Below are 15,076 nucleotides of genomic sequence, written 5' to 3'. Positions count from 1 at the left end.
CGACTCTTTTGGCTCTAATGTCATGATTCCAATGCTACCCATGCCTCCTTATCTGAAGGGATTATCTTATGTCAGATTTATCTTTCCAGCTGTTGGGTGCATGTACTTGGCTTTTCCTGACACTTCTATGAATCAAGTTGCATGCAAGAGCCAATTTTATTTTCATATTTATTGTTTTCCTCTGTAACTTAACTCCAATCTAGTTGGAGTTTGAACTTCAAGTTTAGATCTGAGTTATGCATATCTATAAAGGCAAATCTTGTAAATATTTTTTGGGTTGTTCTTCTATGTTTCATATACAACAACATTATGCCTTGTATTTGTAATTTTGTTTGGCCTTGCATTTATGAAAGTCCTTGTTTTTTTACCTCTTCTTGTCATTCATCAGTATGTGAATAATCCTTGCCTTATGGTGAATTTTTTTTTTCTATTTTCCTAATTAATGTGTCGTGTTTAACCTGCTTGTAGTTGTTGTGTAAAATAGTTTCCTTGCAACATCTAATAAGTTCTAGCCTACATACAAGTTCTTGGAAGGTAGATTAAAGTGAAGATTTGTGTATGTTGAGTGTTTTATTGATATTTAGAGCAGCAGCAGGCACAAAAAGTTACCAAATTTCAGTCAGGTGCATCACCTCTTTTCGCTTTCAGCATTTGAATTGCATGCAATCCTTCTCCCTTCTCCTCCAAAGTTTTAGTTTAGGTGCATCCTGATTGTAAGGAAGTCAGCCTTCTCCAAAGATTCAACCTCAAAGAGCAAATCCCACACTTGGAGGTTGTTTCCATGTTACACAAGGTCGCTCAGGGATAACATGTGTAACATCCCATTTTCTCAGGTCTTAATTAACATCTAACATACTCAAAGAAATACAGTTATCACTTCATCTTCATAGGAAGTCAGTTAAATCAGTTTAGTTCATATGAAAGGGATTGACACTTAAAATCAGTTAAACAAAATTTCTTAACTGAAAACTTGAAACACCATCAAATGAAAATTACTATAGAAGTTAAAAACCACATACCATGAAATTTGAGATCGAAATCAAAACTAGGGATGCTTCTACAACCACCCGGGTTAGTCCACAAATACCACTATAACAATATCACATGACGAATACCATCTAAAAACTGCTATCTCAAAATCAAATGATGATTACGATTAAATACCACTATATTTAACATTAGGGCATCACATACCACTGTATCAATTAGGGCATTGATTACCACCGTATCATTTAGGGTTCCAATTACCACTAAATCAATTAGGGCTTCTGATACCGTTGTATCATTTAGGATTCCAATTACCACTGAATCAATTAGGCCTTCCAATACTGTTGTATCATTTAGGATTCCAGTTATCACTGAATCAATTAGGGCTTTCGATTCCTTTCCTTCCGATTACCTAACTATTCCGAAAAAACAGTTGGATGCATAGCTTATCTTTGTTCAACGCAAGTCTGGCAACTTATGAAGAGGTGAAACATTGTCAAGGGCTTAACCACCCAACCTCGGACCATAACTTTACCCCCACACAATCTCTAACGAGAAAGGCCCTCCCTACCCAAAACTGACAGGGGTCATTTTGTCATCAGCTGAGCATCCTGGCATCTAGACACCTCTCAACTTGACAACAGGAGAAACATTAAACAGGATCTTGCATGAGTTATTAAATGTTTCCTTTTAAAAAAAATTAAACCTTGTTATGCCGTAATTAGTACTGATTCATATTATTGCAGATTCCTTTCTCTCACCTTATCACCCATTCCTTTGGCTATATAGCCAGGTGAATCCTAGGTGTTCGGAATTCTCAGAGCTGACAGCTCTGTCAATTATTCAAGAAGATTGCATGCATCCAGCATTTCTTACTATGTGATTATATAATTATGTTCTTTAAAGGTTCCAAAATTGATTGATTAAATCTAACATCCATTGGCATAATGATTATGGATCCATACTAAGTTTTTCTTGGCTTTCACTTGCCATAACAAATAAAATTTAAAAAAAGAATTAAATCCATAATATCAAATAAGATATCAAATGTAAGCATTATACATACGAACATATTGTGAACATTGGAAAGGCTGGGTCAACTTATACCATGTCATGTATGAGCTCAATAATATTCAAACGTTACCCAACAAGTGTCTTTGGCTTGTACTACGTTTGGAAACTCTTTTTAAGAGATAATATTCAACTTCTTACATGATAAATTTGAGTACTATAAAAATAAGAAAGAACATTCATTATAGTTCACTTGAGTTATTCAGTAAGTTAAATAATGTGAACACATTCATACAGTAAGAGATTCCTATGCCTAGCCAGTTGCTATAGAAATTGAATTTAAAATCATTAGACAAGTAACTCGTGACTTGTTAGGAAGTCAATATTGATGAAGAACTTGCAGAGGGATCAGTCTTTCCTTCAGTGAATCAGGACGTCACTTTTATTGCATAAGTCTTTGTTCTTAGCCTGTATTCTTTCATGGCAAGGGGTGGAACTCGAGCCACTTGAGATATCAGTCATTATGCAAGTAACCAGCAGACATAGCAAAGGTTAATTTGCAGGGTTGAATGGTTATTGAGACAAGGAAAGAAATCTGTAAAAAAATGCAACAAGGCAGGAAGAAGATTCAGTATTAAGGATGATCCATCTCTCCCTCACAGCTTCAGCAAGAAAAACCATGTACAGCAGACTTCATTGCCTAACCTAACTCGAGAAATAATTAAAAATGAAGGTCGAATGATATGGGCAATAATTAAATTTGGAAAGAAAAAAAGTAGTCCAAAAGTATAGTCAGGTGAATGAAATATATATCCCCGGACTCCTCTCACGGCTTCTATATAAGGAACGAACAGTGACTTCTTGGCTCCCATCAATTATAAAATATGTCAATTCGAATACCAAATATTAAATCGATTGGGAAAAGAAAATAAAAGGTTGGAAGAGAAGTTGGAAAGATTATAAGACCATTCGAATTGCCAAATATCAAATTGATTTATCTTGCCAAGTGTTAGCGTTAAAAGCAAAAAATATTAAATTGGAAAGAATAGAATTGGAAGGTTGTAATTCGAAAATTATAATAATTCAAATGTTATTATAATTCGAATATTATTCTAATCTTATATGTACATATAAACATCAGTTCATTAAATTATTAAATTATAATGGTGCCAAATCATTTATTTGCATGTATATAAATATTTATTAAAATAATATGATGAAAGATCAAAAATCCTTTGAGGTACGTTTTATATTTTAACTCAATTATTTTAATTAAATTATTTATTTAAATAACTCATGCGAGTCTTGCAAATGTATCCTATTCCAAGTCGCTAGGTCCTCTACCCCTCTGCCCATTGATGGTGATGCTCCTGCCTAATTCTTTTCTGACAATGCTCCCACCCCCTTCAACATGTTTCCTGCAATGAAATTCCCCGCAATTAAATTATATTATCGTAATAAATCATAATTAATCATAACAATTAACCATCTTCTCAATTCCATGAATTCATGATTAACAATCAACTAGCATGTTGTCTTCACTTGAAATCATAACAACTAACTATCTTACCACTTCCCAAATTATAACAAATTAAACTACCGACTTCATGTGAACCTCAATGGCTATATTTCAATTTAGGTCAAAAATTGGGATGTAACATACCATTCCCCTTATGGTTCATCGTCCTCGATGAACTTGTAATGAACATTATAAAAGAGTATTTTAAAATTGGAATGTAATGTACCATTCCCCCTTGTGTTTCATCGTCCTCAATGATCTCTACAAATTAGACACTAAAAGAATATTCCAAATACAAGATGTATATATAGCATCGTGATATCATTTCTTTTTCAAAATCGAAATCATAATCGAAACTCAAGATCCATTTTTACTTCAAAGTTCCCAGAATGATACTCGCATGGTAACAATTAAACACATACTCACCTGAGTTCACTTTACCATACTTGTGGTCATCTTAGCATCAATTGAGTTGATTCTATTTCATATTCCATTTGGCATGTGGCACTCATTAATAGGTAGATCATCCTTGCAAACTTACAGATCACCTATTGGTGAATCCATGTTCTTCCATTTATGTAGCCTTGGCCTTCATGCCCAACATTTCATTAGAATAATCATCTCATGATAGAATATACACTTCATCTCCAAATCAATATACGACAATTCAATATGTAAAGTCAACATCACATGTGTATTATACATGTGTAGCAGTGTCTCAAGTGGTAAAATATGATATACTATGCAAGATCATCATACATCCAATCAAAATCATAAGCATCTAAAACAATTCATAAGATTCTTGTCGAGTAGCTCATCATTCAACTGTAATCAAAATATACTATGCAAGATCATATTGTCGAGTGGTAAAATATGATATACTATGCAAGATCATCATACATCCAATCAAAATCATAAGCATCTAAAACAATTCATAAGATTCTTGTCGAGTAGCTCATCATTTGAGGTACGTTTTATATTTTAACTCAATTATTTTAATTAAATTATTTATTTAAATAACTCATGCGAGTCTTGCAAATGTATCCTATTCCAAGTCGCTAGGTCCTCTACCCCTCTGCCCATTGATGGTGATGCTCCTGCCTAATTCTTTTCTGACAATGCTCCCACCCCCTTCAACATGTTTCCTGCAATGAAATTCCCCGCAATTAAATTATATTATCGTAATAAATCATAATTAATCATAACAATTAACCATCTTCTCAATTCCATGAATTCATGATTAACAATCAACTAGCATGTTGTCTTCACTTGAAATCATAACAACTAACTATCTTACCACTTCCCAAATTATAACAAATTCAACTACCGACTTCATGTGAACCTCAATGGCTATATTTCAATTTAGGTCAAAAATTGGGATGTAACATACCATTCCCCTTATGGTTCATCGTCCTCGATGAACTTGTAATGAACATTATAAAAGAGTATTTTAAAATTGGAATGTAATGTACCATTCCCCCTTGTGTTTCATCGTCCTCAATGATCTCTACAAATTAGACACTAAAAGAATATTCCAAATACAAGATGTATATATAGCATCGTGATATCATTTCTTTTTCAAAATCGAAATCATAATCGAAACTCAAGATCCATTTTTACTTCAAAGTTCCCAGAATGATACTCGCATGGTAACAATTAAACACATACTCACCTGAGTTCACTTTACCATACTTGTGGTCATCTTAGCATCAATTGAGTTGATTCTATTTCATATTCCATTTGGCATGTGGCACTCATTAATAGGTAGATCATCCTTGCAAACTTACAGATCACCTATTGGTGAATCCATGTTCTTCCATTTATGTAGCCTTGGCCTTCATGCCCAACATTTCATTAGAATAATCATCTCATGATAGAATATACACTTCATCTCCAAATCAATATACGACAATTCAATATGTAAAGTCAACATCACATGTGTATTATACATGTGTAGCAGTGTCTCAAGTGGTAAAATATGATATACTATGCAAGATCATCATACATCCAATCAAAATCATAAGCATCTAAAACAATTCATAAGATTCTTGTCGAGTAGCTCATCATTCAACTGTAATCAAAATATACTATGCAAGATCATATTGTCGAGTGGTAAAATATGATATACTATGCAAGATCATCATACATCCAATCAAAATCATAAGCATCTAAAACAATTCATAAGATTCTTGTCGAGTAGCTCATCATTTGAGGTACGTTTTATATTTTAACTCAATTATTTTAATTAAATTATTTATTTAAATAACTCATGCGAGTCTTGCAAATGTATCCTATTCCAAGTCGCTAGGTCCTCTACCCCTCTGCCCATTGATGGTGATGCTCCTGCCTAATTCTTTTCTGACAATGCTCCCACCCCCTTCAACATGTTTCCTGCAATGAAATTCCCCGCAATTAAATTATATTATCGTAATAAATCATAATTAATCATAACAATTAACCATCTTCTCAATTCCATGAATTCATGATTAACAATCAACTAGCATGTTGTCTTCACTTGAAATCATAACAACTAACTATCTTACCACTTCCCAAATTATAACAAATTAAACTACCGACTTCATGTGAACCTCAATGGCTATATTTCAATTTAGGTCAAAAATTGGGATGTAACATACCATTCCCCTTATGGTTCATCGTCCTCGATGAACTTGTAATGAACATTATAAAAGAGTATTTTAAAATTGGAATGTAATGTACCATTCCCCCTTGTGTTTCATCGTCCTCAATGATCTCTACAAATTAGACACTAAAAGAATATTCCAAATACAAGATGTATATATAGCATCGTGATATCATTTCTTTTTCAAAATCGAAATCATAATCGAAACTCAAGATCCATTTTTACTTCAAAGTTCCCAGAATGATACTCGCATGGTAACAATTAAACACATACTCACCTGAGTTCACTTTACCATACTTGTGGTCATCTTAGCATCAATTGAGTTGATTCTATTTCATATTCCATTTGGCATGTGGCACTCATTAATAGGTAGATCATCCTTGCAAACTTACAGATCACCTATTGGTGAATCCATGTTCTTCCATTTATGTAGCCTTGGCCTTCATGCCCAACATTTCATTAGAATAATCATCTCATGATAGAATATACACTTCATCTCCAAATCAATATACGACAATTCAATATGTAAAGTCAACATCACATGTGTATTATACATGTGTAGCAGTGTCTCAAGTGGTAAAATATGATATACTATGCAAGATCATCATACATCCAATCAAAATCATAAGCATCTAAAACAATTCATAAGATTCTTGTCGAGTAGCTCATCATTCAACTGTAATCAAAATATACTATGCAAGATCATATTGTCGAGTGGTAAAATATGATATACTATGCAAGATCATCATACATCCAATCAAAATCATAAGCATCTAAAACAATTCATAAGATTCTTGTCGAGTAGCTCATCATTTGAGGTACGTTTTATATTTTAACTCAATTATTTTAATTAAATTATTTATTTAAATAACTCATGCGAGTCTTGCAAATGTATCCTATTCCAAGTCGCTAGGTCCTCTACCCCTCTGCCCATTGATGGTGATGCTCCTGCCTAATTCTTTTCTGACAATGCTCCCACCCCCTTCAACATGTTTCCTGCAATGAAATTCCCCGCAATTAAATTATATTATCGTAATAAATCATAATTAATCATAACAATTAACCATCTTCTCAATTCCATGAATTCATGATTAACAATCAACTAGCATGTTGTCTTCACTTGAAATCATAACAACTAACTATCTTACCACTTCCCAAATTATAACAAATTAAACTACCGACTTCATGTGAACCTCAATGGCTATATTTCAATTTAGGTCAAAAATTGGGATGTAACATACCATTCCCCTTATGGTTCATCGTCCTCGATGAACTTGTAATGAACATTATAAAAGAGTATTTTAAAATTGGAATGTAATGTACCATTCCCCCTTATGTTTCATCGTCCTCAATGATCTCTGCAAATTAGACACTAAAAGAATATTCCAAATACAAGATGTATATATAGCATCGTGATATCATTTCTTTTTCAAAATCGAAATCATAATCGAAACTCAAGATCCATTTTTACTTCAAAGTTCCCAGAATGATACTCGCATGGTAACAATTAAACACATACTCACCTGAGTTCACTTTACCATACTTGTGGTCATCTTAGCATCAATTGAGTTGATTCTATTTCATATTCCATTTGGCATGTGGCACTCATTAATAGGTAGATCATCCTTGCAAACTTACAGATCACCTGTTGGTGAATCCATGTTCTTCCATTTATGTAGCCTTGGCCTTCATGCCCAACATTTCATTAGAATAATCATCTCATGATAGAATATACACTTCATCTCCAAATCAATATACGACAATTCAATATGTAAAGTCAACATCACATGTGTATTATACATGTGTAGCAGTGTCTCAAGTGGTAAAATATGATATACTATGCAAGATCATCATACATCCAATCAAAATCATAAGCATCTAAAACAATTCATAAGATTCTTGTCGAGTAGCTCATCATTCAACTGTAAGTATTTGGAAATTTATCTTTTTCGTTTCTGTGACTTAAGCTTTCATGCCCATCTCGCCAAAAGTTTACATCAGTAAACAAGCATTGATAGTTTCGATTATGCAAGTGTGTTTACTCTATACTGGAGCACATAATGATCTTGTCATTTAATCAACATCAGAAAGGATCATGGTTCACAGTTTCGTTTTCCTTCAGTTCAAGTTCAAATAGGTAACCATTTATTTCTGCCATTAGTTGTATAAAGAATTATTTAGCCATCATCATAGATTTTGATAACATTTTATCAAGATTATAGAAATTGTTTTGGATTGCACAAGCCTCGGCATCTAGACCCAGTTTAATCTTCTAATTCTCTACTGAGAATGGCCCTCCCTCCTGGGATAAGGCACATGTATCATTTTGGTCTTGCCATCCGAGCATCTTGGTGGTTTGAGTGTCCCATCGGTGATCTGTAAGTTTGCAAGGATGATCTACCTATTAAAAAAGATATCATGATCAGCTCATCTGCCTATATCTACCTTGGCCAAGGATTTCAAATTGGGTTCCTAAACCTGATCTCCACCACTCAACTTGCCAATCAGTTTATCTTCTTAATTATGTTTCATCTTTATGATATTACAATTTATACATTTGTCCATTTTATATCATTGTCATCTAGTGGTAATTGGAATCCTAATTGATTTAGTGGTAATTTGAATTGCATGCAATCCTTCTCCCTTCTCCTCCAAAGTTTTAGTTTAGGTGCATCTTGATTGTAAGGAAGTCAGCCTTCTCCAAAGATTCAACCTCAAAGAGCAAATCCCACACTTAGAGGTTGTTTCCATGTTACACAAGGTCGCTCAAGGATAACATGTGTAACATCCCATTTTCTCGGGTCTTAATTAACATCTAACATACTCAAAGAAATACAGTTATCACTTCATCTTCATAGGAAGTCAGTTAAATCAGTTTAGTTCATATGAAAGGGATTAACACTTAAAATCAGTTAAACAAAATTTCTTAACTAAAAACTTGAAACACCATCAAATGAAAATTACTATAGAAGTTAAAAACCACATACCATGAAATTTGAGATCGAAATCAAAACTAGGGATGCTTCTGCAACCACCCGGGTTAGTCCACAAATACCACTATAACAATATCACATGACGAATACCATCTAAAAACTGCTATCTCAAAATCAAATGATGATTATGATTAAATACCACTATATTTAACATTAGGGCATCACATACCATTGTATCAATTAGGGCATCGATTACCACTGTATCATTTAGGGTTCTAGTTACCACTGAATCAATTAGGGCTTCCGATACCATTGTATCATTTAGGATTCCAATTACCACTAAATCAATTAGGCCTTCCAATACCGCTGCATCATTTAGGATTCTCGTTACCACTGAATCAATTAGGGCTTTCGATTACTTAACTGTTCCGAAAAAACAGTTGGATGCATAGCTTATCTTTGTTCAACGCACGTCCAACAACTTACGGAGAGGTGAAACATAGTCAGGGGCTTAACCACCCAACCTCGGACCATAACTTTACCCGCACACAATCTCTAACGAGAAAGACCCTCCCTACCCAGAACTGACAGGGGTCATTTTGCCATTAGCTAGGCATCCTGGCATCTAGACACACCTCTCAACTTGACAGTGGGAGAAACATTAAACAGGATCTTGCATGAGTTATTAAATGTTTCCTTTTAAAAAAAATTAAACCTTGTTATGTTGTAATTAATATTGATTCATATAATTGCAGATTCCTTTCTCTCACCTCATAACCCATTCCTTTGGCTACACAGCTAGGTGAATCCCAGGTGTTCAGAATTCTCAGAGCTAACGGCTCTGTCAATTATTTAAGACTACATGCATCCAACATTTCTTAGTGGTTATAGAATTATGTTCTTTAAAGGTTCCAGAATTGATTGATTAAATCTAACATCCATTGGCATAATGATTATGCATCCATACTAAGTTTTTCTCGGCTTTCACTTGCCATGACAAATAAAATTTAAAAAAAAAAGAATTAAATCTGAAATGTCAAATAAGATATCAAACGTAAGCCTTATACATACGAACATATTGTGAACATTGGAAAGGCTGGGTCAACTTATACCATGTCATGTATGAGCTCAATAATATTCAAACATTACCCAACAAGTGTCTTTCGCTTGTACTACATTTGGAAAGTCGTTTTAAGAGATACTATTCAACTTCTGACATGATAAATCTGAGTACTATGAAAATAAGAAAGAACACTCATTATAGTTCACTGAAGTTATTTAGTAAGTTAAATAATGTGAACACATAAATAGAGTAAGAGATTTTTGTGCCTAGCCGGCTGCTATAGAAATTGAATTTAAAATCGTTAGACAGGTAACTCATGACCTGTTAGGAAGTCGATACTGATGAAGAACTTGCAAAAGGATCAGTCTTTCCTCAAGTTAATTAGGACGTCACTTTTATTGCATAAGTCTTTGTTCTCAGCCTGTATTCTTTCATGGCAAGGGGTAGAACTCGAGCCACTTGAGATATCAGTCGCTATGCAAGTAACAAGCAGACATAGCAAAGGTTAATTTGCAGGGTTGAATGGTTATTGAGACAAGGAAAGAAAGCTGGAAAAAAAAATGCAGCAAGGCAGGAAGAAGATTCGGCATTAAGGAAAGGATGATCTGTCTCTCCCTCGCGGCTTCAGCAAGAAAAACCATGTACTGCCGACTTCATTGCCTAACCCGACTCAAGAAATAATTAAAAATGAAGGTTGAATGATATGGGCGCTAATTAAATTTGTAAAAAGGAAAAACAAAAACGTAGTCAAGAAGAATAGTCGGGTGAATGAAATATATATCCCCGGACCCCTCTCACGGCTTCCATATAAGGAACAAACAGTGACTTCTTGGCTCCCATCAGTTATAACATATGTCAATTCGAATACAAAATATTAAATCGATTGGGAAAAGAAAACAAAAGGTTGGAAGAGAAGTCGGAAAGATTATAAGACCATTCAAATTGCCAAATATCAAAATGATTTATCTTGCCAAGTGTTAGCGTTAAAAGCAAAAAATTATTAAATTGGAAAGAATAGAGTTGGAAGGTTGTAATTCGCAAATTATAACAATTCAAATGTTATTATAATTCGAATATTATTATAATCTTATATGTACATATAAACATCACTTTATTAAATTATTAAATTATAATGGTGCCAAATCATTTATATGCACGTTTATAAATATTTATTAAAATAACATGATGAAAGATCAAAAATCCTTTGAGGTACGTTTTATATTTTAATTAAATTATTTATTTAAATAACTCATGTGAGTCCTGCATATGTATCCTGTTCCAAGTCACTAGGTCCTCTACCCCTCTGCCTAGTGATGGTGATGCTCCTGCCTAACTCTTTTCTGACAATGCTTCCACCCCCTTCGACATGTTTCCTGCAATTAAATTATATTATCGTAATAAATCATAATTAATCATAACAGTTAACCATCTTCTCAATTCCATGAATTCGTGATTAACAATCAACTAGAATGTTGTCTTCACTTGAAATCATAACGACTAACTATCTTACCATTTCCCAAATTATAACAAATTAAACTGCCAACTGACTTCATGTGAACCTCAGCGGCTATGTTTCAATTTAGGTCAAAGATTGGGATGTAACAACATGTTGGGCATGTGTGCAGAATTTTGTGTCAACAAAACCCACCAAGAATCTACAATTCAATTTTTAAGTCGAAAAAGAACAATGAGTTTCAAAAGAAACCCTAGTTGTCTATAATAAAACCCTCCAAAAATTGCTAAAAGTTGTAAAAATGGTGGATTGTTGCAGACCTTTTGAGGAGAGAATTTTCAGAGTTGAAAGTCCTGACACCCACAAACAAAAGAAAGCTTAAAACATGAGCAAAAAGATGTGATTTTCAGAGATTGAATGCACAAACGAATGATAAAGGGAGTTATGAAAACTCCTAATGAGAGCAGAGAATCGTAGAACTTCATAAATATGCAAAAAATGCCCCAAAAAACTGCCATGAAATAAGCCCAGATCATTCTACAAAAGGCACAAAAAATGTCATTAAAAAACAATGCCAATTGCAACCTTCAGATTAAATTCAGATCAAAAAACTGTCACTGAGACAAATGAAAACGTCAGCACACAAGTTGCAGAAAATCATAGACGAGTTGAACAGGGGTAGAACAAGCAGAGCAGCTAAAAATTGCAAACTAATTTTTGAACAAAAACCATAGATGAGTTTATGAATAAATGGATTTCAATAGATTTATTTCAAAAAGATAAACGAACATAACATTTGATAATGAAATGCTTAATTTTTTCAAGAAAAATAATTCCTAAGCTATAATAGACTAATACAAAGTTACACATGCCAGATGATAGAATAATGGGATGTTTATTAACAAAGAACAGAATAGTTCTTATAGAATGTACAAACAGATGTTTCTAAAAAGAAACATAGATTAACAGAAAATGGGAAAGGAAACTTTCCCATACAGATAAAAAAATGACTAGATGACCATTAAAGAAATATTCTATCTTGGAAAATATTATCCTAATAAGGAAGGTATGTATCAATAGTTCATATAGTCCACAATATATCACTAAATTTATATATACTCAGCAATGTCTTTATTAACCTCTCAATACGTATATGGAACATTGTGGATTTATCTGTCTCTACTTGTTATTAAAACATATGAATATATTTAACTTGCAAATGACTCTTTATATTGCTCAAAGGTATGCAGTGACAGTTTTTTTTTTTATTAACCATAGCCCAATAAATACATTGATTTGTTATTTGTGACTTGATTAACATATGGACATATAGAATATGTGATTTGGATAGGATACTATGTGTTTTATCACTGATTACTATAATCAGCCATGATGAAAATCACCTTTTAAGCATGTCAACCTATGATTGTAATGGGGGTTCGCATGGGGCCAGGGGGGCACAGAGGACTGCCTTTGGGCCTAGGAAAGACAGACTTTCGGGGCACCTTATTGTGAATACTCCTCACAATCCCTACCATTGTAAATTGGCGATCAATTACCAGAGACAAGCTAAGGGTAGCAAGATGGAAGGAAGCAGCAATATAGCCCCACACTAGGCATGGTCCCTCGTATGTATGCCATGGGCCACATGAGGCCAAGAGGACAAGAGGGGTGGTGTATCCACTCGTGGGTCTAGGGTAGAAGTTTTTTGGGGTACCACATTAAGGCATCTTACTTTGTTATCTCTATGGTTAAATCATATTGAAGTTAATTCTAGTACCTATATGCACCTTACATGCCTCACTCCAGTCAGTTCAGTTTAATGTTCTCAAAAAGTGAGTTTCTTACTTGAAGCCCCAGGTTGCTTATTTGGTGTACACTGGAATTCACAAGCGTTTGTGTATTGACTTCTAATTTTGCAGTTTGCTTCTTATATACACCTTAAATGCCTTACTGCCTATGATTCAGTTTAAAGTTTCTAATAATTGAGTTCCTTACCAAAGGCCCAGTTTGGTCCTTTGTTGTACACTCAATTCACAATTGTTTGTGTCTGAATTCTGATTTTGTAGTCGGGTGATTATATGCACCTCACTTGCCTTACTTATGTTGGTTCAATTTAAAAATATAATGTTTTTAAAAAATGACATCCATGACAAAGACCTTTTGATCTTTAATATTGATTAAATTCACAAGCATTTGTGTCTGGCTTCTAATTACATAATATGGTCTCTACATGCCTTACTCCGAGTCGTCCACTACAAACTATGAAGTTCTAAAAAAATCAGTTCCTTACCAAAAGCTGCCTGTTTGATCTTTGATGTAGACTTAAGCATTTGGGTCTAAGCTCTATTTCTTTGTCCGGTGCCTATGTGCATCTTACACTCGTTAATTCCGCTGGTGCGTTAAGAAGTCCTCTGAAAGCGAGTTTGTTTTCGACGGCCTCAATTTTATCTTTCAAATACACTTGAATTCACAAACATTTAGACCTGAATTTCTATTCCACTCTCAGTTGCCTATATACACCTTACGTCCTTTACTCCCGTTGGTACAGTATAAAAATCCTTAAAAAATGCGTTCATTAAAGAAAATCAAGTTTAATGTTTTGGAGTCCACTCTAAGCACAAGTAATTATAAATTTCACCCTTTTAGCGCCACTTCTTCTAACAATGTCGCCGAAGCTTGCAACATGGCACATCACAAAATCTACAAGCCAAACGAAAAATGGGTACCTGCCAAGCTCGCAGAGAATTTGGACTGAGCGAAGCGGCGCGGCAATAAGAAGTCTCCGCGTGGTCATATTGACCGCTTGCAAAGAGGGCTTTGCCGAGTACAACAAGGGCATCGTAGTTATTTTGGCCGCCGGGCTGCTTGAGAAGCTGCTTGCACAATGTAACCGCTTCCTCGTGCCTGCCCTTCGACAGCGCCTCCACTGCTGACTTGAGCACACTGCTGCTCTTCTTCGGCGCCTCCATTACTTTGCCTTTCTCCACTTCCTCTGCATTTACTCGTACTTTCTGTGCAAAAAGTCCAGTGCTTCAATGGCGACCGGCGAATGTGAGGTAAATAATGGCTTTTAATTTCCGCAATGGAAGGAAGTTTGAAAAGGAAAATGGAACGTGATGTCGGAGTACAAAAGTCTAGGAGCAAATGTTCACGTGTAAAGATGTAGAGATGACCGATCCTGTTTGCGATTCGATTCGATCTGCTTCCAGCAGCTTCCTTTTTGGGTTTCCCTAAATCAGCTCTGTTTATAGATGTCATTATTTTACGTAAGAAACCATATAAACTGCAAAATAATATCTATGAGTGCGCTACCCTAATGGAGCAAATCTAGCTGACCCCATAAACTACGGATCCAAGTTTGTTGGAGTATTTATCATGTTTATATATCAATCAAATATTACACTATGTTATTAAAAAAGGAATGGAATGAAATTATATATTAAAGTTTAATTTAGAAATGTTATTA

The 15,076-nt window shown here is 34.4% G+C and overlaps 1 protein-coding gene across 3 annotated transcripts in view; it reads right to left on the bottom strand.

Annotated features, from left to right (window-relative positions):
- LOC149529210 (Tetratricopeptide repeat (TPR)-like superfamily protein) overlaps positions 1-14,737 on the bottom strand; it is a 185,194-nt gene extending 170,457 nt beyond the window's left edge. For all 3 annotated transcript variants that reach the window (XM_089811601.1, XM_089811602.1, XM_089811603.1), the window contains exon 1: positions 14,337-14,737. In XM_089811601.1, coding sequence (XP_089667727.1) covers positions 14,337-14,579 — 243 coding nt within the window. In that variant the 5' untranslated portion in view covers positions 14,580-14,737. The remainder of the gene's footprint in view (positions 1-14,336) is intronic.
- Between the last annotated feature and the right edge of the window lie 339 nt (positions 14,738-15,076).

The sequence above is a fragment of the Cupressus sempervirens genome, chromosome 11 (assembly GCF_028749045.1).
Source record: "Cupressus sempervirens isolate cs-2001-9-10 chromosome 11, ASM2874904v1, whole genome shotgun sequence".
NCBI lineage: Eukaryota > Viridiplantae > Streptophyta > Pinopsida > Cupressales > Cupressaceae > Cupressus > Cupressus sempervirens.
This window is presented reverse-complemented; position numbering and strand designations above follow the sequence as displayed.